The following is a 24826-nucleotide window of genomic DNA, read 5'->3' on the forward strand; positions in this document are numbered from 1 at the left end:
TATATCTATCCTACCCTGCCTTTCTAAGGTCTTCGAACGCCAAGTTAAACAGATTACCGACCATTTCGAATCCCACTGTACCTTCACCGCTATGCAATCTGGTTTCAGAGCTGGTCATGGGGGCACCTCAGCCATGCTCAAGGTCCTAAACGATATCATAACTGCCATCGATAAGAGACATTACTGTGCAGCCGTATTCATCGACCTGGCCAAGGCTCTCGACTCTGTCAATCACCACATTCTTAACGGCAGACTCAACAGCTTTGGTTTCTCAAATGACTGCCTCGCCTGGTTCAGCAACTACTTCTCAGATAGAGTTCGATGTGTCAAATCGGAGGGCCTGTTGTCCGGACCTCTGGCAGTCTCTATGGGGGTGCCACATGGTTCAATTCTCGGGCCAACTCTCTTCTCTGTGTACATCAATGATGTTGCTCTTGCTGCTGGTGATTCTCTGATCCACCTCTATGCAGACGACACCATTTTGTATACTTCTGCCCCTTCTTTGGACACTGTGTTAACTAACTTCAATGCCATACAACTCTCCTTCCGTGGCCTCCAACTGCTCTTAAAACCTGTTGAGGAACGCCTAGCCAATATTCAATGGAACAGCGTGGCGCGAAATACAAAACCTCAAATCCAATAATTTCAATTTCTTAAACATACGACTATTTTACACCATTTTAAAGATACACTTCTCCTTAATCCAACCACATTGTCCAATTTCAAAAAGGCTTTACAGTGAAAGCAAAACATTAGATTATGTTAGGAGAGTACATAGACCAAAATATAGGCTTGCTTTGAAAATGGCTGTGTGATTATTTTTGGCAGGGTACTCTCCTGACATAATCTAATGTTTTGCTTTCGCTGTAAAGCCTTTTTGAAATCGGACAATGTGGTTAGAGTAACGAGAGTCTTGTCTTTTAAAATAAAAATTATAACGCAAACGTCCCACCTTGCCCAGGGAGGTTAAAGTTCTCTGCTGCCAATGACTGGAACGAACTGCAAAAATCACTGAAGCTGGAGACCCATATCTCCCTCACTAGCTTTAAGCTCCAGCTGTCAGAGCAGCTCAGAGATCACTGCACCTGTACATAGCCCATCTGCAAATAGCCCATCCAACTACCTCATCCCCATACTGTATTTATTTATTTATCTTCCTCCTTTGCACCCCAGTATCTCTACTTGCACATCATCTTCTGCACATCTATCACTCCAGTGTTTAATTGGTATATTGTAATTACTTCGCCACCATGGCCTATTTATTGCCTTACCTCACGTATCTTACCTCATTTGCACACACTGTATATATATACTTTTTCTACTGTATTATTGACTGTATGTTTTGTTTATTCCATGTATAACTCTGTGTTGTTGTTTGTGTCACACTGCTTAGCTTTATCTTGGCCAGGTTGCAGTTGTAAATAAGAACTTGTTCTCAACTAGCCTACCTGGTTAAATAAAGGTGAAATAAAGAAATATATATCTTTTTTTACATTACATGGCACAATTAGCTTTTACCAACTAGCTGCAGCTAGACAGCCTCGATGCTAAATGGGGTGGTACTAATTAGTCTAGTCGCTACCTAGGGCTAGCCGCTGAGCTGTCTTTCCATGCCTTAATAGGATACCCTACTGACATACTGTGAGCATGTTTAATACCTACAATTTTGTACTCCCAAAGGACCACATGTATTTTTTACTATTTGACTGGTTGGTCCGCTTTGTTGCTTAGTGGCTGCTGGCATGGGACTGCAGGTTGTACAGATGGTAATTAATACCGCAGGACAGGGGGCGGACAGACATATACCTCTTTTTTTGTATAATATATATATTTTTATCCTTCAAATATGCATATTGCATAAGGTACATTAGAGAACTGAGGTGGTTCCCTCCAGAATCCCAATTTTTCTCAGACCTCATTGCAACACTTCCCGACCTTAACGCTCATCATTTGATACAGGGTGGCGATTTCAATTGTGTATTACATCCAAGTCTAGACAGATCCAGACTGAAGCCCAACAATGTAATTTGAAAATCAGGTGCAGTAATCAATTAATTTCTAGAATCCTATAATTTGTCTGTTGCATGGAAGAAGAGCTGTCAAACAGTACTTTTTTTTCTCCAGTCCACTACTCATACTCTAGGATTTACTTCTTCCTGCTGGACAATATAATTCTTCCTTTTGTAGCTAATAGCCCATATCACAGTATCGTTATCTCAGACCAAAGCCCTGTCTAGCTGGATATCCGCTTTCCGGACAGTACTGTGTCACAACAGCGTGCCGACTTGACCCACTACTACTATCCTGTAGTGTCTTTAAAAAGTGCATATCAACTCACATTGATGTTTTTTTTTCAGATCAACTGCACCCCTGACGTGTCTCACTCTACTGTGTGGGAGTTGTTAAAAGCATATCTAAGGGGACAAATTATTTCATACACAGCGTATGACAATAAACAGCGCACTAAACGCTTATCGGAGCTATCTCAACTCATTCTTGGTGTGGACAAGGACTCCTGAACTCTACAGAGGGAGACTGCTACACCAATCGGAATTTGACAATCTTTCCACTAAACAAACGGAGCAGCTTCTGTTTAAGTCGAGGCAGACATTTTATGAACACGGAGAGAAAGCTGGCAAGTTCTCACCAGCTTTGACAATCCGGTGCTAGCAGCACTATACCTGAAATTTGTGTTGCAGCTGATTTATCTTCTACCAATCCCAAAGAAATCAACAATCAATTTAAGCAATTCTACTCTGCTCTTTAGTCATCAGAGGCTCTTCCTGATGCATCTTGTATGCATGCATTTCTATACAATCTGGACATCCCCTGTCTCAATTCAGAAAGAACAAACAAACATGGATGCCTCAATAAGTGATGATGAAGCTACTCTGGCAATCCAGTCCATGCAGAGCGGTAAAGCTCCTGGGCCTGATGGCTTCCCTATTGAAATTTATAAAGCATTTTCCTCTATACTATCCCCTATCCTCAGCTCAATGTACATGAAATCCTATCTAGTCTGAAGCTGCCCCAGACACTTACCCAAGCGACTATTTCGGTTTTGCTTAAAAATAATCCCCTAGACTGTGACTCATACTGCCCTATAAGCCTTTTGTGCTGTGATTATAACTCTAACAAAACCGGATTTATCTCAGGAAGGTAATCTTTCTATAATATGCGCCGGCTGTTTAATGTTCTTTATTCTGCCCACTCAACTCTACAGCCAGAGGTTGTCATCTCTCTTGATGCTGAGGCTTTAGACCTGGTTGAGTGGGAATATCTATTTACAGTACTAGAGAGATTTGGGTTTGGCCGGTCATTCCTTTCCTGGATTAAGATTTTGTACTCGTCCCCAATGACTTCTGTTCGCACCAACAGTGTTACTTCCAGCTACTTCCCTCTCCACAGGGGGGCCAGGCAGGGTTGCTGTTTATCCCCTTTCCTATTTGATTTGGCTATTGAGCCTCTTGCTATTGCCCTGCGCGTGGAGGAGAGTAATCCTCTCCTCCACGCGCAGGGCAACAGCAAGAGGCTCAATAGCCAAATTCTTTAGGGAATACTAAGGGGCAACATAACTTGCAAGGTGTCCTTTATATGCGGACAATCTTCTTTTATACATATCTAACCCTGTACAGTCTATACCCTATCTATTTGAAATGCTGCAAGGGTTTGGGACATTCTCTGGTTATAACCAAACAAAAAGTGTGCTCCTCATGTCGTGGAATATCTAATCAAAGTGAGGAGAGACTGCAGATTCTTTCAAACAACACTTTATCATAAGATTTGCAAAAATGGAGCATCAACAACCCAGTAAACAGTGCATAGTTGAAAAGCTCAACAGACAGTGCTGATTCAATGCTTTTATAGAGAAAATGCATACAACCCCTTTCTGTATACGTGGCAATCAGCAGATATTGTGTAAAAGGTCATTCGTTGTCTGTGTAAATTTAAGATAGCACAAGGTTGATAGCCCGAGGGCTCAACCGTCTAACTGCGTTCACAACAATAAACACTATATTGTACTCCTTTCTCCAAGGTTCCATACATGTGACTTTCTGTAGATGGTAAACCCACGGGATTTCACATGCTGCAGTTGCACCCAAATGTCTCTTAGCTGTAAGCCCAGCCTTATGACTAAGTCACACCAAGACAAGTTTGTGTCAGGTTACAAAAACACTAGCATATAACAAGACTATTCTTTAACCTCTATGGGCTAGGTGGCACGTCACCGTCCCACTCTATTCAACAGCCAGTGGAAGAGCGTGGCGCGAAATACAAAACCTCAAAAATGCAATAATTTCAATTTTTCAAACATACGACTATTTTACACCATTTTAAAGACAAGACTCTCGTTAATCTAACCACATTGTCCGATTTCAAAAAGGCTTTACAGCGAAAGCAAAACATTACATTATGTTAGGAGAGTACATAGCAACAAATAATCACACAGCCATTTTCCAAGCAAGCATATATGTCACATAAACCCAAAACACAGCTAAATGAAGCACTAACCTTTGATGATCTTCATCAGATGACACTCCTAGGACATTATGTTATACAATACATGCATGTTTTGTTCAATCAAGTTCATATTTATATCAAAAACATTGGCATGTGATGTTCAGAACATGCATTCCCACCCAAAACTTCCAGTGAATTTACTAAATTACTCACCATAAACATTGACAAAATACATAACAATTATTTTAAGAATTATAGATACAGAACTCCTTTATGCAATCGCTATGTCAGATTTTAAAATAGCTTTTTGGCGAAAGCACATTTTGCAATATTCTGAGTACATAGCTCAGCCATCACGGCTAGATATTTTGACACCCACCAACTTCGGGGCTTACTAAACTCAGAATTACTATTCGAAAAATGGTATTACCTTTGCTGATCTTCGTCAGAATGCACTCCCAGGACTGCTACTTCCACAAGAAATGTTGTTTTTGTTCCAAATAATCCATAGTTATGTCCAAATACCTCCGTTTTGTTCGTGTGTTCAGGTCACTATCCAAAGGGTAACGCGCAAGCGCATTTCGAGACAAAAATGTGTCCTTTACCGTACTTCAAAGCATGTCAAACGCTGTTTAAAATCAATTTTTATGGTATCTTTCTCGTAAAATAGCAATAATATTCCAACCGAACAATAGTGTATTCATTCAAAGAGGGAAAGAAATGCGCGGGACCGCGCATCTCCAATCTCTTTGTCACTAGGCAGACCACTGACAAACTGAGCTACCATACTCTGCCCAGAGACAGGAGACGCCTCAATCCGCTTTCTGAAGGCTTTAGAGAGCCAATGGAAGCCTTAGAAAGTGCAACGTAACCCCAAAGATACTGTAGTTTCGAAAGGGACTAGAAAGAAGAACTACAATTTCTGACAGGCCACTTCCTGCTTGGAATTTTCTCAGGTTTTTGCCTGCCATACGAGTTCTGTTATACTCAGACACCATTCAAACAGTTTTAGAAACTTCATAGTGTTTTCTTTCAAAATCTACTAATACTATGCATATTCTCGTTTCTGGGAAAGAGTAGTAACCAGTTTAAATCGGGTACGTTTTTTTATCCGGCCGTGAAAATACTGCCCCCTAGCCCAGACAGGTTAACCTGTTATGGATAGGGGGCAGTATTTTCACGGCCAGATAAAAAACGTACCCGATTTAAACTGGTTACTACTCCTGCCCAGAAACTAGAATATGCATATAATTGTTTGATTTGGATAGAAAACACCCTAAAGTTTCTAAAATTGTTTGAATGGTGTCTGAGTATAACAGAACTCATATGGCAGGCCAAAACCTGAGAAGATTCCAAACAGGAAGCGCCCTCTCTGACCATTTCTTGGCCTTCTTTAGCCTCTTTATTGAAAACAGAGGATCTCTGCTGTAACGTGACACTTTCTAAGGCTCCCATAGGCTCTCAGAAGGCGCCAGAATGTTGAATGATGACTTTGCAGTCCATGGCTGAAAAACAGTAGCGCATTTGGATAGTGGTCGATCTGAGAACAATGAGACGGGTGCGCGCGTGCACGTGAAGAGTCCATTTTTACATTTTCAGTCTTTGAATTAAAACAACGACTCCCGGTCGGAATATTATCGCTATTTTACGAGAAAAATCGCATAAAAATTGATTTTAAACAGCGTTTGACATGCTTCGAAGTACAGTAATGGAATATTTTGAAATTTTTTGTCAAGATACGCGCGGGCGCGTCACCCTTCGGATAGTGTCTTGAACGCACGAACAAAACGCCGCTATTTGGATATAACTATGGATTATTTGGAACCAAACCAACATTTGTTGTTGAAGTAGAAGTCCTGGGATTGCATTCTGACGAAGAACAGCAAAGATAATCCAGTTTTTCTTATAGTAAATCTGAGTTTGGTGAGTACCAAACTTGGTGGGTGTCAAAATAGCTAGCCTGTGATGGCCGGGCTATCTACTCAGAATATTGCAAAATGTGCTTTCACCGAAAAGCTATTTTAAAATCGGACACCGCGATTGCATAAAGGAGTTCTGTATCTATAATTCTTAAAATAATTATGTTTTTTTGTGAACGTTTATCGTGAGTAATTTAGTAAATTCACCGGAAGTGTTCGGTGGGAATGCTAGTTCTGAACGTCACATGCTAATGTAAAAAACTGGTTTTTGATATAAATATTAACTTGATTGAACAAAACATGCATGTATTGTATAACATAATGTCCTAGGAGTGTCATCTGATGAAGATCATCAAAGGTTAGTGCTGCATTTAGCTGTGGTTTTGGTTTTTGTGACATTTATATGCTAGCTTGAAAAATGGGTGTCTGATTATTTCTGTCTGGGTACGTACTCTTCTGATATAATCTAATGTTTTGCTTTCATTGTAAAGCCTTTTTGAAATCGGACAGTGTGGTTAGATAAAGGAGAGTCTTGTCTTTAAAATGGTGTAAAATAGTCATATGTTTGAAAAATGGAAGTTTTCGGATTTTCGAGAGTTTGTATTTCGCGCCACGCCCTATCATTGGATATTGGAGCGGTGTTCCGCTAGCGGAACGTCTAGATGTAAGAATTTAATCTTTCACGACATTTCCTCCCTTTTGAGACTAAGTCTCAACCTAATAGAAAATGACTTACAAGTATTTCCATTAACCTCTGGGCGGGCTCGGGACGGACATCCAGCGAAAAATCCTATCGCCATTAGCATAACAGCATTTTCTATATATTTTTTTCAAATATAGGACTATGTTATATCGTTTTATAGATACACCTCTCCTGAACCACATTGTCCAATTTCAAAAAGGCTTTACAGCAAAAGCAAAACATTAGATTATGTTAGAGGAGTATATCGTAAAAGTAGCCACAGCCATTTTCCGACCAACCACATGCATCACAAATAACCGAAAAACAGATAAATGCAGCACTAACCCTTTACAATCTTCATCAGATGACACTCCTAGGACATCATGTTACACAATACATGCATTCTTTTGTTCGATAAAGTTCATATTTATATATAAAAACAGCATTTTACATCGGCGCGTGACGTTGACTATTTTCCCTCAAATGCATCCGGTGAAACAGTGCTACAATTTACTAAATTACTATTCGAAAACATTTTTAAAATGTAATGTCATTCTAAGATTTATAGATGAATATCTCTTGAAAGCACCTGTAATGCCAGATTTAAAAATAACTTTACTGGGTAATCACACTTTGCGATAAAAGGGGATGCGATACTCAGAAAAATAGGCTACCGTTACAGGTCAGCTCCATCTTGGAACAATCGCATATCAAATCTACTCTTGTATACTATTGTCAATAATCCCTTACCTTTGATTATCTTCATCAGAAAGCACTTCCAGGAATCCCAGGTCCACAACAAATGTATTTTCGTTCGAAAAAGTTAATCCTTTACGTCCCAATAGCTTGTTCTTGTTAGCGCGTTCTGAAGGCTGCTCCAAAAGTTCCGTCGGCCGCGGGACTCCTCTTTCAATAAAATGCTTTTTTTTTAAATTTAGGTTCGTTCAAACATGTCAAACGTTGTATAACATAAATCTTTAGGGCCTTTTTCAACCAGAGCTCCAATAAGATTCAAGGGGGACGATTGCATTGTCTTTCTAAACGTTTCGAAAGGGGAGGGTAGCCAGGGGCGCGGGCGTCATAATGGTGATGGCCCTCCTCATGTGACCACTTTCCACAGCCTCTCATTCTGTCAGTTTTCACAGTAGGAGACTCAAACCACTTTGTAAAGACTGGTGACATCTAGTGGAAGCAATAGGAAGTGCTCAATGAACCATTGCTCACGGTGTGATTTATAGGCAAAGTGATGAAGTTGAGTCCGCAATTCAGAATTCCACATCCTGTTACGATCGGTCTCGGGGTTTTGACTGCCATATGAGTTCTGTTATACTCATAGACACCATTCAAACAGTTTTAGAAACTGTAGGGTGTTTTCTATCCACAAGTATTAATTATATGCATATCCTAGCTTCTGAGTTTGAGTAGGAGGCCGTTTAAAATGGGCACGAATTATTTTCAAAAATCGCTGTAGCGCCCCCTATCCTAGGCGACCGTCAAAAGAGGTTAAGCAAGCATTAACATGAGGGAAAAGAAAATACTTTCTTACACTTAGTACATTACAATTGTAAATGACCTCTGTTGTCAGTGAGTTTCAACCCGTTGTATAGGGCAATTCATTCTCAGAAGGGGGAAAGGAACATATGTATTCAAACGTCAGTACATTATCACCACACAGAAGGCAATAGCTTTGTTGAGACTGTCTATTGTCTCAGGGTCACCATGACGGTAGGCCATTAACCCTACCTTGGGAGGCACCATTCACATAACTCCCGCCGTGAGCATGGCCTATGGACTGTACCATTGACTCAATATGTTTACCTGTGTGTTATGGATTATCATAGTCTTCATCAGACATGTAATCAGGCATAGGAAATAAATCAGGTAAATAGGGTTCTGAGGCATCTCCTTCAGGGGTCAGTAATGGCATTGCAAGAATAGTCTCAACGGCTTTGCTGCACAATTTCTTAACATAAGTTATATTCAGCATCATTGTAAAAAATAAATAAATAACTAAGCCAGAAATCAACCATTTAAATATTGTAGCTCTCATAACACCAGATAATTACTGAACCCATCCAAACTGATTCAAATGACCACTGAGCTCTTTCAGATGTTCCACCCCAATAGTAAAGTTACCCTCACCCTGGGGTATGAATGTACAGTAAGGGTCACCTATCATTTGGCACACTCTTAAGTGAACATTCTGTCCCCGTATGTACTTAGCCTCCGGCTACAAATACATGTTGCACAATGAATCATTCAATCTAATTCATAAAACATTAGTCACTACTGCTAGTCCACTTACATAGTTATAAACATACTAAAGTAAATTGTACTGTATCATCCAGAAAGCCATATGTATCTTTATTAGAATTCTGATAACATGGTAAAATAAAACCACTACTATCAATGTTATTCAACCCAAATTTAGTGCTCCACGTTAAGTTGATCATACAAATTCAAGACCCTTAACTTAGCACACACCAAAACAGTTAGAACATACATTTACAAACGGGACCCTTAACTTACAAGACCCTTAACTTAGCACACACCAAAACAGTTAGAACATTACAAACGGGACCCTTAACTTACAAGACCCTTAACTTAGCACACACCAAAACAGTTAGAACATTACAAACGGGACCCGTAACTTACAAGACCCTTAACTTACAAGACCCTTAACTTACAAGACCCTTAACTTAGCACACACCAAAACAGTTAGAACATTACAAACGGGACCCGTAACTTACAAGACCCTTAACTTACAAGACCCTTAACTTACAAGACCCTTAACTTAGCACACAGCAAAACAGTTAGAACATTACAAACGGGACCCTTAACTTACAAGACCCTTAACTTAGCACACAGCAAAACAGTTAGAACATTACAAACGGGACCATATACAGTTTAAGTCAGAAGTTTACATACACTTAGGTTAGAGTCATTAAAACTAGTTTTTCAACCACTCCGGTAATTTCTTGTTAATAACAAACCAGTAAGTCGTTTAGGACATCTACTTTGTGCAAGACACAAGTAATTTTCCCAACAATTGTTTACAGACAGATTATTTCACTGTATCACAATTCCAGTGGGTCAGAAGTTTACATGCACTAAGTTGACTGTGTTAAATCGGAAACGTTCTTTGACAGTTTTTGGTTTTTGTTGCTCAGTTTTGTAATTTAGTTAACACCAGTGAATTTGAGCAGGAAGGTAATGTCATTTAAAACAACCTGTTTCCATTACATGGAACAATGGCAAGTATCTAAAGTCAATGTTTTAGTACTGAACATTTAGCTGATGAATATTGAGCTGATGGTGCCAATTTTTTGAAGGTCTTAGATTTGTTAAGAGGTTTTATATTGACTAAATTAATGCAACAGGTTAAACTGATAGGATTACCAGAAAGGGGCTCTGGGATTGTTTACTTTAGAAGCTGTCTATTCCTCATAATGGGACACTATATTATCTGATGTTGTTTGAGTAGGATTCTTTCTTCCAGGACTGATGGAAGTCCACTACAGTATGTATGTTAAGGGGAGCTCCCACATTAAATAAGGCCTGGGAAATGTTTTGCTTTTACCCTACATCATGAATGTTTGTTAGTGTTTCAATACCATGTATGATTTATAGTGTGGGATTATTTTATTTGGTTTCAGTGGGTTTTTCATGGGTTAGAGCCGAAGTATCTTGAAAGGGGTACACAAATGGACATTTCTGAAGTTTTCTTAGTTTTAATTGAACATGTATTCTTTTGATAAGGAATGTACTGAATAAACTGTAACCTGGGCTATGAAATGTAAGAAATGTTTGACTGTTTTTAAATAATTAATCTAATACAGAAAGAAACACTTATTTGAAGGGTTTGAATGACCTCTGACCTCTGTTCTAACTTTCTGGTGTGGTTTGATCGCCCTCACTGGAAAGCCGAGAGATGGTTTGTTGATGATTTAAGGTAATTTATAATACTGATAATTATGGAGAAGTTTCTAATTAATAGTCATATGTGTAATTCGGACCACGAGAAGGATAGAACTGTCTCTGGTCTATTTTTATATTCCTTGAATCAAGTTGTGGGTACAATTTCTTTTCTTTATGGAGTTATGGGTAGTGAATCTAATTCGATTTTGTTATTTTAATTTGTTTTCATTCTTAACCAGTAGTGTTGTTTTTTTACATGTGTCAAAATGGGGGAATTTAGAGGTTTTTGGATTACGTTTACACACCTTGAGTGATATGTCGCGATGTATTGAGTGATATATGAAGGAGTGTATTGTTGCGTGGTTTGTTGTGTTTTGTTTTGATAAATCTCACCAGATTGGGTCTGCTGGAATATCGGGATAATTTCCTGATCCTATGACTCTGCGATGAGGTTGGCAGTGTGATAAGGGGAGTATAACCAATTTGGGAAAATTGTTTCATCAGAATGTGTTACTCTCTTTGACATTTGTTTTAGAGATTTGTATTAATAATATTGGTCCGAAGTAATAATTTGTCATATAGTAGATCATTTGTCTAGATTTCCTGAAGCAGATATAAACTGATATAAACCCCCTCTAACCGGCTGAAGAAATGGAGTTCAATAAGGCCCTGTCCTGCACCACATCTATCCGAGCCAGCATCCAGTTGATGTAATCAACTGCCTTTTCTCTCAGGAGAGCAACGAAGTCCACGTGGAGTGAGCATGGAGAGAAATCCTTTCCAAAACTTCTCATATTGCTGATATTCTGGTTGGCAAACGGACAAGACATAGGAGTTGTGGTGGGGTTCAGGTGAGAAATTGAAATTGGGACATTGTCATAGGCCATCTACTTTGAACTATGAAGAAAAATGAAGAAATACCAGAGCATTGAATGCAGGGGGGGGGGGGGGGAGGGGGGTCAACTGTGCCTGGAATTGATTTAGACTTGTCTAAAATTGATATTTTGGGATTATCAAATTAATTTTCTATAGGATTGAGGTCAGGGCTTTGTGATGGCAATTCCAATACCTTGACTTTGTTGTCCTTAAGCCATTTTGCCACAACTTTGGAAGTATGCTTGGGGTCATTGTCCGTTTGGATGACACGTTTGCAACCAAGCTTTAACTTCCTGACTGATGTCTTGAGATGTGGCTTCAATATATCCACATGATTTTCCTACCTCGTGATGCCATCTATTTTGTGAAGTGCACCAGTTCCTCCTGCAGCAAAGCATCCCCACAACACGATGCTGCCACCGCCGTGCTTCACGGTTGGGATGGGGTTCTTCGGCTTGCAAGCCTCCCTCTTTTGACTGGGGTAGGGGTAGCCAGGTGGAAAGCATGGCCAGACGTAGAAAAATGCTTATTGAAATTCTCAATTATAGTGGATTTATCGGTGGTGACAATGTTTCCTAGCCTCAGAGCAGTGGGCAGCTGGGAGGAGGTGCTCTTATTCTCCATGGACTTTACAGTGTCCCAGAACTTTTTTTGAGTTTGTGCTACAGGATGCACATTTCTGTTTGAAAAAGCTAGCCTTAGCTTTCCTAACTGCCGGTGTATATTGGTTCCTAACTTCCTTGAAAAGTTGCATATCACGGGGGCTATTCGATGCTAATGCAGTATGCCACAGGATGTTTTTGTGCTGGTCAAGGGCAGTCAGGTCTGGAGTGAACCAAGGGTTATATCTGTTCCTGGTTCTACATTTTTTTAATGTGGCATGCTTATTTAAGATGGTGAGGAAGGCACTTTTAAAGAATAACCAGGCATCCTCTACTGACGGGATAAGGTCAATATCCTTCCAGGATACCCGGGCCAGGTTAATTAGAAAGGCCTGCTCGCTGAAGTGTTTTAGGGAGCGTTTGACAGTGATGAGGGGTGGTCGTTTGACCGCAGACCCATTGCAGATGCCCGCAATGAGGCAGTGATCGCCGAGATCTTGGTTGAAAACAGCAGAGGTGTATTTGGAGGGCAAGTTGGTCAGGATGATATCTATGAGGGTGCCCGTGTTTACGGATTTGGGGTTGTACCTGGTAGGTTCATTGATAATTTGTGTGAGATTGAGGGCATCAAGCTTAGATTGTTTCTGGAAAGGTGGATTTTTAAAAGTAAAAGCTCGAATTGTTTGGGTACAGACCTGGATAGTAAGACAGAACTCTGCAGTCTCTGCAGTAGATTTCAACTCCGCCCCCTTTGGCAGTTCTATCTTGCCGGAAAATGTTATAGTATGGGATGGAAATTTCAGACACGGCTAGGACATCTGGGTTGGCAGAGTGTGCTAAAGCAGTGAATAAAACAAACTTAGAGAGGAGGCTTCTAATGTTAACATGCATGAAACCAAAGCTTTTACGGTTACAGAAGTCAACAAATGAGAGCACCTGGGGAAAGGAGTGGAGCTAGGCACTGCTGGGCCTGGATTAACCTCTACATCACCAGAGGAACAGAGGAGGAGTAGGATAAGGGTACGGCTAAAGGCTATAAGAACTGGTCGTCTAGTATGTTCGGAACAGAGAGTAAGAGGAGCAGGGTTCTGGGGGCGATAGAATATATTCAAGGCATAATGTACAGACAAAGGTATGGTAGGATGTGAATACATTGGAGGTAAACCTAGGCATTGTGTGATGTTAAGAGAGATATTGTCTCTAGAAACATTTAAACCAGCTGATGTCACCGCATGTTTGGGAGGAGGAACTAAAGGGTTGGCTAAGGCATATTGAGCAGGGCTAGAGGCTCTACAGTGAAATAAGACAATCACTAACCAGAACAGCAAATAAAATACTATTCAAACTATATTGTTCTTGTGAGAACATGTCACCCAATACATACCATCATTGTTCATAACGTTAAGTTACTGGAAGAATAATTGTCATTTTTTGGCAGCAGGGTGGAGGCACGTCTTTTTATTTATATATTTCATGGTATCCAATTGGTAGTAGTTACAGTCTTGTCTCATCGCTGCAACTCACGTACGAACTCGGGAGAGGCGAAGGTCAAGAGCCGCGTGTCCACCGAAACACGACCCAGCCAAGCCGCACTGCTTCTTGACACAATGCACATTTAACCCGGGAGCCAGCTGCACCAATGCGTCAGAGGAAACACTGTACACTTGGCGACCGTGTCAGCGTGCATGCGCCTCGCCCGCCACAGGAGTTGCTAGATCGCGAAGTGACTCGTGGCCGTTGTTGTTGACATTTTATGATAAAAAGGCCAAAAATGTCAGAAAAAAATAGGCTAATTAGTGAATTGGATTTGATTCCTAATTAAATGTTACAAAATTAACACGGTAGAGAGTGTTAGTCAAGTATTAACAGTAAATTCTTCGCCCTGGACAGAGAAAACGCGTCTTCACATTTTTATCGTCATAGTTTTAGCCAGGAAAAATATATTGTTGACAGTATTTTACATCATAGCTATTGTTGACAAAATTAACACTGTATGAAGAGCATGTTGTCTACTGAGGTCTTGTAAGAGGTCTCCTGTGGACAATTATATATGATCTGGTACTGTAAACTGGTTCTACTCACTGTGCTTTTGTCCTTCAGCAGTTTCTCAATGACTTCTATCAGGAGCTCCTTCTGATCCTGGTCCAGGCTGAGGAGGAGGAGGAAAGCTTTGATACAACTCCAAGGTCCAAACACACACACAGAAAAACACTCACACACACACAAACACACCCACCCACACCCTACCTGTAGAGTTTCTGGATGGCGTGGGCGGATGTTTTCCTGACGTAAGGGGACATGTCGGAGGCAGCCTCCTTGATGGCCAGCATCATGATGGGAACGATGATGGGGACTCTGATACTGGACAGAACCCTGAGAGCACTGGCTCTGATCAGCTGGTTAGGGTCCTAGCAGAGGGAGAGATTGCCGGTATTAGTATTATCTACACCTTGAGACAGAGGAAAGTAAAATAGAAAGAAAGGAATGGAGACAGAAATCACCACTGTTGGCCCGTGACCTCACATGGAGACAGACTCTTTAACAGCTCAATACTTCTCAACACACACACACACACACACACACACACACACACACACACACACACGACACTTTCGTCTTAGAGTACAAGTGCGTGGGAATTCAAACGGTAGAACCCTCAGCATCAAAGCCTGCTGCGCACACACACACACACACACACACGTTACCTTGAGGGCCCTCTGAAAGGTGCTGATGGACAGTAGAGCCAGGTCCTGCTGCTCCTCTGCATACCTCACCAGGTACACATACACCAACTTCTTTAGCTGGAAAACACACATTTTCAATTAGTCATTAATACACCCTTATTTTTTGACAAATCCTAAATCCATTCATTAGCTTTCAGGTTGAGAACGGACAGTCCACATTACAGAATGTGTAGGTAACACTATTCTTTGACAGTGGAGAGAACAGTGCTTTGGCTAGACGTCAGATGTACGTCTTGGTTTAGTTGTTTTAAAGGGGGAAAGCGGAGGTTGAAAGTGTTCCTGATTGATATTATAACAGTCTAGATCCCATGTTGTTTCAGGGAGAGCAGAGAATGAACAAAACTATTTTTTGTTTGAATTCAGAAAGTTTCAGTAGCGTTATCGCTTCCTCCCTCCCTCACTTCCTTCCCTCCCTCCCTTGCTCGCTTCTCCCTTCACACGTAGGAGACTGAGCTAATATTTGTCCAGTGTCCGACTGGGGGTTAAAGGTTGGCCCTTTCATGATTCACCAGTGTTATCCGGTGTGTGTACGGGAAGGTTCAGCTGTGGTGAAACAGTTTTCAATCATTGCAGTAATTAGTGGGTGAATTAACAGCATTAATGACTAAGAGGGGACATAACCCATCTGGCCTCGTTTTAAGGGAATCACATCATATCGACAACATCACAGAAAATAGATGTTCAAAACTAGGAATACTAATCAAATAAGCTAGTGATTGAATATCCATTATTAGATCAGTCATCATACAGTCTAGCCCCCCTCCCCCCATACTACCCTCGTTTCCCCACTCATACACACACCTCCAGGATGTCTAGTCTCAGGGTGTTGTTTCTAGAACTAGTTGAAGAAAACAAAGCATCCTGATATTAAATCACATTATTCCTTCAATACTCTGTGTCCTATGCTGCTTTCTGATTAGAGACAATCAATAACACACAGCAAAACACAGGCCTGCAGAGGAGAGAACAAGCAAGGGGCCAGGTTGAGAGAGAGCGTGGAAAGAGAGGTGAAGACAGACAGAGAGATGCAGAGGCCCAGAGAGGGATCTAGCACTACCCTAGCAGCTGGTGTGTGTGAGGGGGGAGAGAGAGGACGTGACCATGGGCTCTCCTCTGCCAATTACCCCCACCAACCTGCTCCAGTTCCCTACCATTGGCTGCCTTGTCACACACACACACACCCTTTCGTACTGCCTGTTTATTCTCCTGATCAATATTACCAGGCGTGGGGAACTCATCTGGCCGGGCAGTGGTTCTGTGGTCTCATACTTGCAGTGGGGAAATGTCCTCCATGTTCTTTTAGATAGAGCCTTCTAAATGTTTTCAACCATGTTGTGCAAACAGAATGGATGCTCAGTGTATGTGTGTTGATGATGCCTTACCTCTATATTCTTACTAGCCACGTTCTTCACCACTGCTGGGAACAGCTCAGAGGCATTCTTCCCCTTTGCGATCAGCTGTAGACAGAAAATCACTTACATGTTTCACCACAGTATTCAATGTACTATTGCATTGTACATATCATACTACAGCAAAGTACTGCATCTATTTATACTTTTTTCAAAGGAGGATTTTTTTTTAAAAATGTTCAGTAAATGAATTGAGACTATAAAACTGAAGTACACTTGAACTGAGTTTGCAGTGCACTTAGCTGATGTGCACTTATCAGGCTTGGAATGTGTGTATAGGTTCGACTACTCACCCCAACAACCCTCTTCATGGCCTCCAGTTTAAGCGACTCCTTGTTGCTCTCAAGCATCTCTTTAAGGTCATCATTCCTGGAGGGGGAGAAAGAGATTAGAAAATGTACAATACGCTTTTTGATATTATCACACTGCTTATTTGCAGAGCAGATGCGCTTTTGTACACCAGACAACTCTCACTGATGTAGCCAGGAATTGATTAATGAATTTCATTAACTTAAGAATGGAAAACTGTGGTGCACAGAGAGTTTGACTTGGAAATTGTTTGCATAGTCAACTTAGACACACACTTACCAACAGACATGCCACCAGGGGTCTTTTCACAGTCCCCAGGTCCAGAACAAATTCAAGGAAACATACAGTATTATAAAGAGCCATGATTGCATGGAACTCCCATCTTATATAGCGCAAGTGAACAGCAAACCTGGTTTTAAAAATACAAATGAAGCAACACCTCACGGCACAACGCCTCTTCCCATGTGACTTACTTGTTGTTGTGTGTATGCACTGACAGGTATGTGTAACTGTTCATGTTATTATATGTACGTAAACTGTAAAGTATTTTTTCTGTAATGTCTTTTTAGTCCCTAGTAAGATTAGATGTCGCCAATGGCGTCGGCTAATGTGGATCCTAATAAATCATAAATAAATCAAATTGAACAACATGAGGGAGAGAGGGGGATGGGTAGAGAGAATGAAAAACACAAAACACAACTTAACCATATTGGGTGTTGTTACCAGGCGCAGAGAAAGCAATGTCAGGTTGTGAGTGACTCACGATAATGTCACAATCAACTTACACTACTCAGCTAGAGATCAGGAAACGCTAGGCTATTTGCTAAACTTGAAGACCCACATCACAAGCAAGTGCCAAGACTCACACTTCTGTACAGTACCCTTTGGTGTGTGTCTCATCGGGGCCTCCATTGGTGTGGGGTGTGAGGTGTTGCTCCTCCTGGCTGAGTTCAGTCTTTAAGGTGAGCTGGAGGTTCTCAGCAGACACCAGAGCTGTCCTCACAGCCCCTGCTGCCTCAGAACGCAGCACAGAGAAACCCCGGTGACCATTCATACTGCTACAGCTTCTACAGGCCTGTCTTGCTCTCCTCTCATCTCTCTGTCAGTGTTCCTACGCTCTTCTTTCTCCACTTCTGTCAGTAGGTAAGGGGAGACACAGGATGCCCTTGCAGCTGGCTAAACCTCTGGCCCTCTCCCTGGCACAGACAGCTCCCCCTGGTCATCCAGTTATACTCTCTTCTGCTTTATTTCAGTCCTGTGACTCCAGGCGTTTCCTGCCTGTCATCTCGCTCTCCTGCTCTCTTTCTTTCTAGCTGTCTCTCTCCCCCCAGCTTTCTCTATCTCCCTCTATCCAGCTCTCTCTCCCCCCAGCTCTATCTCCCTCTATCCAGCTCTCTCCCCCCAGCTCTCTCTACCTCTACCTCTCTCTCTCTCTCTCTCTCTCCCTCTAGCACTCTCCCTCTCCAGCACTCTCCCTCTCCAGCACTCTCCCTCTCCAGCACTCTCTCATCAGGCTACTAAACTTTTGAGCACCATCTCCTTAGCTCGATGTCAATAGAGGGAGTTGCAAGTTGAAGTTGCCCTCTTTGCAGACTACTAGTATGACTCAGTCTTCACTGTTTTAAATCCAATCTGGAGAAGGGATGAAGTTCTCTGTCTGACAGATCCTTAGCCCATCAGTCAATGGCTACTTCTTCCGCTTCTCCTCCTCTTCTCTGGACGTACATTAGTTCTCTGTCCATGTGTAGCTGTAGCTCAGTTGGTTCTCTCTGCCGGAGTCGGTGCTTGTAGCGTGGTAGTTTAGTTCTCTGTGTCTCTGCCTGTGACTGTGGCCACGTCCCTCTAGGGGAAACGGGAGGGCCTTATCAGCCTCAGGGTAAACACACAGAAGCTTTCACCACCTCTGTCCACAGCACAATACACCACTTTACACCCACGCCTGCCTTGTGCCCTCCCAGGGAACTGCTGTGAGGGCTGGGCTAGATAAAAGCCCTGCCAGCCTCACACACTGCCAGGAGAACCACACAGAGTTAGGACAACACCCAACAACTGTACATGTCATTCTTCACATTTCAATCAGCCTAGTCTCTTTTCCTAGGTTATTCATTCTGGGAAGCCATTCTTCAAATCAACCAGCCCTGAGAAAGCTATGGTAATTCACTCACATAACGACCAGCAGGATAAGGTGCTGTAAACTTCTCCAATCAGCTGGTTTATTAGCTGCCGTTACATAGGCTACTATTGTCTGCCATTGATTTCAAAGTTTAACAAACTCTATGGACAAGGACTATTTTGAACAATTTACATAGACCATTTCATAAAAACACATTTACTGGAAGAACTGTGCAGATGCAAAGTTTAGTAACAGAGTTACAGTAAAATTTCCCTCAGTTTTTATGCGACCAAAAAAACTTTAATATCTGCTATGAATTATGATTCAGAGATGTCTGCAGAAAGAATGGGGTGTCAGCTATAAGTTTGAACAAATGTATTTTGGTTACAGCAGGTGAAGTGGATTTACATTCGGTAACGGAATTACATCAAGGGTCCCTGTTCTGTACTATACAGAAATGCATAATTATGAATATGAATATCATTGTCTTCATGGTTTTGTATTCTGAATAGGTATACAAAGGTAGAAATTAGGGACGCAAATTTTGTTCAATTTTGCTGCCGACTAACGGTAAAAAAAATGTACAGTAAATTAACAAAAAATCCAAAAACAGTCAAATGTGACCGACCGACTCAAATCAGTCTTACGTAGAAAATTTAAAATTGTGTGTTTTTTTTATTTTTATATTGGATAAAAGTAGAGACTCAGAGCTACAAAATGGTATATCATACACTACAGTTGAGGAACAATGGTAAAGTAATTCTGCTTTGAAAGTTGATAAACATGTAAACTCACTTTTGAGAAATGGCCTTTAATTTTTTGGTACTACTACTGGAGAGCCCTTCTTTGTCTACATCCATTCAGCATTGTTCGCACCCTCTTAAACTGCAGCGCCTCCCATCTCTTTAAGGGTTGATCCAAGCGTTCTGTACTAACAGCAGCAGACAAGCACCCAAGCTAACTTTCTAGCTACTTCCAGACACAAATATGAGAACAGCTCACTGAACATTACCCGCCCAAGCAGAGCTGGTTAGGCTGCAATGTTATCCAGAGCGTTGGTGATTGCAACTGTGCTATCAGATTGTCCGTTCATAAATTGGGAGCATTCAGAGCGCACACTGGACGCTCTGGCCGATGAGTAGGGTTGATCCGAACGGACTGACCTCACAACGCCAGTCAAGCACCCAAGTTAACTGGCTAACATTGGCTAGCTACTTCCAGACAAATGAGAGAACACCCCATTTTACTCGCCCAAGCAGAGCTGGTTAGGCTGTTTTCATGTTATCCAGAGCGTTGGTGTCTAACTGTGCTGCTGGCAACAATTTAATTACACATTTTCCCCGACGTTTACTGACACCAGCCATATTCAACCGGTGTTGAGCGTTCGTAAATTCATCAATTATTCTGCGCTCTGGCACACTCAGATGAGTGCTCTGGAATCGGTGTAGATGGCCAGACTGAATTTACAAACGCACCCGAAATGGTTACTTGCATAGTGGAGTCTTTTGTTGACCTGTTAGGGCTAGGGGGCAGCATTTGCACGTCTGGATAAAAAAAATGTACCCGATTTAATCTGGTTACTAATCCTACCCAGTAACTAGAATATGCATATACTTATTATATATGGATAGAAAACACCCTAAAGTTTCTAAAACTGTTTGAATGGTGTCTGTGAGTATAACAGAACTCATTTGGCAGGCAAAACCCTGAGACATTTTCTGACAGGAAGTGGATACCTGATGTGTTGTATTGACTTTAAACCTATCCCATTGAAAAACACAGGGGCTGAGGAATATTTTGGCACTTCCTATTGCTTCCACTAGATGTCACCAGCCTTTACAAAGTGTTTTGAGTCTTCTGGAGGGAGATCTGACCGAACAAGAGCCATGGAACGATGATGTCCCATTAGACACCTGGCGCGCGAGTTCATGTTGGGTACCCTCGTTCCAATACGTTATAAAAGAGTATGCATTATTCATGTTCTGGTTAAAAAAGGCCCTAATGATTTATGCTATACAACGTTTGACATGTTTGAACGAACGTAAATATATTTTTTCCCCTCGTTCATGACGAGAAGTCCGGCTGGCTTAGATCATGTGCTAACAAGACGGAGATTTTTGGACATAAATGATGAGCTTTTTTGAACAAAACTACATTCGTTATGGACCTGTGATACCTGGAAGTGACATCTGATGAAGAGAATCAAAGGTAATGGATTATTTACATAGTATTTTCGATTTTAGATCTCCCCAACATGACGTCTAGTCTGTATCGTAACGCGTATTTTTCTGGGCGCAGTGCTCAGATTATTGCAAAGTGTGATTTCCCAGTAAGGTTATTTTTAAATCTGGCAAGTTGATTGCGTTCAAGAGATGTAAATCTATAATTCTTTAAATGACAATATAATATTTTACCAATGTTTTCTAATTTTAATTATTTAATTTGTGACGCTGACTTGACTGCCGGTTATTGGAGGGAAACGATTTCCTCAACATCAATGCCATAGTAAAACGCTGTTTTTGGATATAAATATGAACTTGATAGAACTAAAAATGCATGCATTGTCTAACATAATGTCCTAGGAGTGTCATCTGATGGAGATTGTAAAAGGTTAGTGCATCATTTTAGCTGGTTTTATGGTTTTGGTGACCCTGTCTTTGACTTGACAAAACATTACACACAACTCTTGTAAATGTACTGTCCTAACATACTCAAAATTTATGCTTTTGCCGTAAAACCTTTTTGAAATCGTAAAACGTGGTTAGATTAAGGAGATGTTTATCTTTCAAAGGGTGTAAAATAGTTGTATGTTTGAAAAATTTGAATTTTGACATTTATTTGGATTCAAATTTGCCGCTCTTGAAATGCACCTGCTGTTGATGGAGTGCACCACGGGTGGCACGCTAGCGTCCCACCTAGCCCATAGAGGTTAAGACATGTAGCTAGCTAGCTAAACAATGAACCATAATCCCAACTCATGACGTTCCTACCCTGCATTAATATGCAGGTAGCTAACCCACCAGGTTCAATGTTAGCTAGCTAACATTAGGCTATAACTAGCCAAGCAAATGGCTCTGAGATACAAATAATACGATCGTACAGGTAACGTTAGCTAGCGAGCCAGCCAGCTAACGTTAGTTAGCTAACAGTACACTTTAACTTGAAATTAAAGCACTTTGCCAAAATTTGAAATGTGTAATATCTGAAAATGTAGCTAGCTAGACTATCTTACCTGCATACATCATGGATGGACGCGTCTCCTGTCAGATGCCATGGTTGCCCTTAGCTTGAAGATGTAATCCAGAGACAGTCATTTTCTCCATCTCCTTAGCTATCATACTCAAATTTCACTGATTTCAAAAATCAGTCCTCCAGAAAGAGGAGAGCAACACTTATGCAGTTTTACTACGTGATACAATATATATTTTTTAAAGCAGTGTTAGACAGGATTACCTAGACATACAGAACAGCTCAAATAGACAGAGGCGTGCTATATGGCAGACACAATCCAAACTCATCTCTCGGCAAGTCCAGCCCACTCATCTCAGCCAATTACGGCTAGCGGGAAGGTTGCTGCCTTTTTTTGTGGCTAAACCAATTAGGCTTGTAACTTAACCATTTTATTCGTATTTACAGATGGCATACAATTTTGCTATTAAGGTACATAAAAGTTCTGTGCTCTACTTTACAGTACTCTACTGTGCTGTCCAAACTTGTGAAACATAGACGTCTATGATTGGTTGACTTTTCAACGTCCATAGACGTCCGGTGCTCAGTGGGTGAGGGTGCTTGCTAAAGTAAATGCAAAGAGGGTAGGTCTCCCTCAATGTGAGCAAGACAAAGGAGCTTATCGTGGACTACAGGAAAAGGCGGCACGAACAGGCCCCCATTAACATCGACGGGGCTGTAGTGGAGCGGGTCGAGAGTTTCAAGTTCCTTGGTGTCCACATTCACCAACGAACTATCATGGTCCAAACATACGAAGACAGTCGTAAAGAGGGCACGACAAAACCTTTTCCCCCTCAGGAGACTGAAAAGATTTGGCATGGGTCCCCAGATCCTCAAAAGGTTCTACAGCTGCACCATAGAGAGCATCCTGACCGGTTGCATCACCGCCTGGTATAGCAACTGCTCGGCATCTGACCATAAGGCGCTACAGAGGGTAGTGCGAACAGCCCAGTACATCACTGAGGCCAAGCTTCCTGCCATCCAGGACTTATATAATAGGCGGTGTCAGAAGAAAGCCCAGAAAATTGTCAGACTCCAGTCACCCAAGTTATAGACCGTTTTCTCTGCTCCCGCACGGCAAGCGGTACCGGAGCACCAAGTCTAGGACCAAAAGGCTCCTCAACAACTTCCACCCCCAAGCCATTAGACTGCTGAACAATTCATAAAAATCGCCACCGGACAATTTACATTGACCCCCACCTCTTGTACACTGCTGCTTCTCGCTGTTCGTTTCTTACCTATGCAGTCACTTGGCCCCTACCTACATATACAGATTACCTCAACAAGCCTGTACCCCTGCACACTGACTCGGGACCCCCTGTATATAGCCGTTATTGTTATTGTGTTACTTTTTATTTTAGCCTACTTGGTAAATATTTTCTTCTTCTTGAACTGTACTGTTGGTTAACTGCTTGTAAGTAAGCATTTCACGGTAAAGTCTACACTTGTTGTATTCGGCACATTACGCAAATAAAGTTTGATTTGTTAGGTGTCATGGTATGTGTCAGTAAGAGACAGGAGATGTGACATTAACTGAAGAGAGGGAGGAGACAGCGCGGAAGAGAGAGGGAGACTGTTGTCCAGACTTATCAGTCTTGCTTTGACCACCAGATGACAGAAAAAGGAGAAAAAACTAAAACATAACAGTATGCCAGTGGAAATGAGGACAGTAGCAGGTGACACAACTGTGGTTTGTGACTACTATGATTAGCGATTTGGTAACAGAATTACGAGTTTTAATTACTTAATAATTCATAAACAAGCTTGATATCAGTAAAAACACTAACTAATTGGTACACTAGTCTAACTTTACTTATTACTTCTGTGAACTTTCATTAGAAATGTTTAAATATCTTAAATATGTGGGTTTTTGGTAAGGAATTACAAGGCAATGTTTCTTAAACTTCAAGAAGGCAAATCATTTCTCCGAAACTAAATATAAGTGTTGATATTAGTTGGCAGGGGTATTTGTGTTTCAATGTACTTCTAATACCGTTTAAGACTTTTTCTTGAAGATTTCTAAAATGCCTTTTCCATCTGTTTGACCAGAAATTAAAGCCTTTGCTTATTCCTAATTTCTAGGATGGGAAGTTGTTGAAAAATGCACATATGCCTTAGAAAAAACATTTTTTTAATCACTTTTATTTGACATGCTCCTATGAACATCACATTGGTGCAGAGAGGTCCTTTAAGATGGAAATGCCCGCCCCATTGAAATAAACCAGGTCCTCATAAAATACATATAACATGGGAGACTGAACCACGATAAAATAATATGGCGTTTTAAGAAGCAGCTGATCACTTGAGGACAACCAGCCAGTCAGTCACATGTTGCTGTGCTGTGATGCAGTCAGGGCCAGCAAGCAGAGAAGCAGAGTAGACCATGAGGTAACAAGAGCCCAGGCTAATCAGGTTAATCTACAGGAATGTGGCTTTGCCCCTGACTGTCACACGACAAACATTTAAAACCGCAAACTGACTCATTTTATTTCATTGGAGAAAGCCGACTCAGACAAAGGCCATCTATTAATATCTTTATGAGCAAAAAGGTGCAAGAGAGGATTA

At 41.3% G+C, this 24826-nt stretch overlaps 1 protein-coding gene across 4 annotated transcripts in view; it reads right to left on the bottom strand.

Moving 5' to 3' along the window:
- Window positions 1-24826, bottom strand: part of LOC106568153 (adaptor related protein complex 3 subunit beta 1) — an 85895-nt gene that overhangs the window by 58806 nt on the left and 2263 nt on the right. The window contains exons 1-6 of one of the 4 annotated variants that reach the window (XM_014138242.3): window positions 17802-18749; window positions 16905-16980; window positions 16585-16659; window positions 15164-15259; window positions 14706-14866; window positions 14541-14607 (exon numbers count right to left, since the gene is read on the bottom strand). In XM_014138242.3, coding sequence (XP_013993717.1) covers window positions 14541-14607; window positions 14706-14866; window positions 15164-15259; window positions 16585-16659; window positions 16905-16980; window positions 17802-17974 — 648 coding nt within the window. In that variant the 5' untranslated portion in view covers window positions 17975-18749. Of the gene's footprint in view, window positions 1-14540; window positions 14608-14705; window positions 14867-15163; window positions 15260-16584; window positions 16660-16904; window positions 16981-17786; window positions 18752-24826 lie in introns of those variants that run through there. The other 3 variants (XM_014138233.3, XM_082955580.1, XM_014138251.3) reach the window with 3 other exon arrangements.

The sequence above is a fragment of the Salmo salar genome, chromosome 01, assembly GCF_965601325.2.
Source record: "Salmo salar chromosome 01, fSalSal1, whole genome shotgun sequence".
Lineage (NCBI taxonomy): Eukaryota > Metazoa > Chordata > Actinopteri > Salmoniformes > Salmonidae > Salmo > Salmo salar.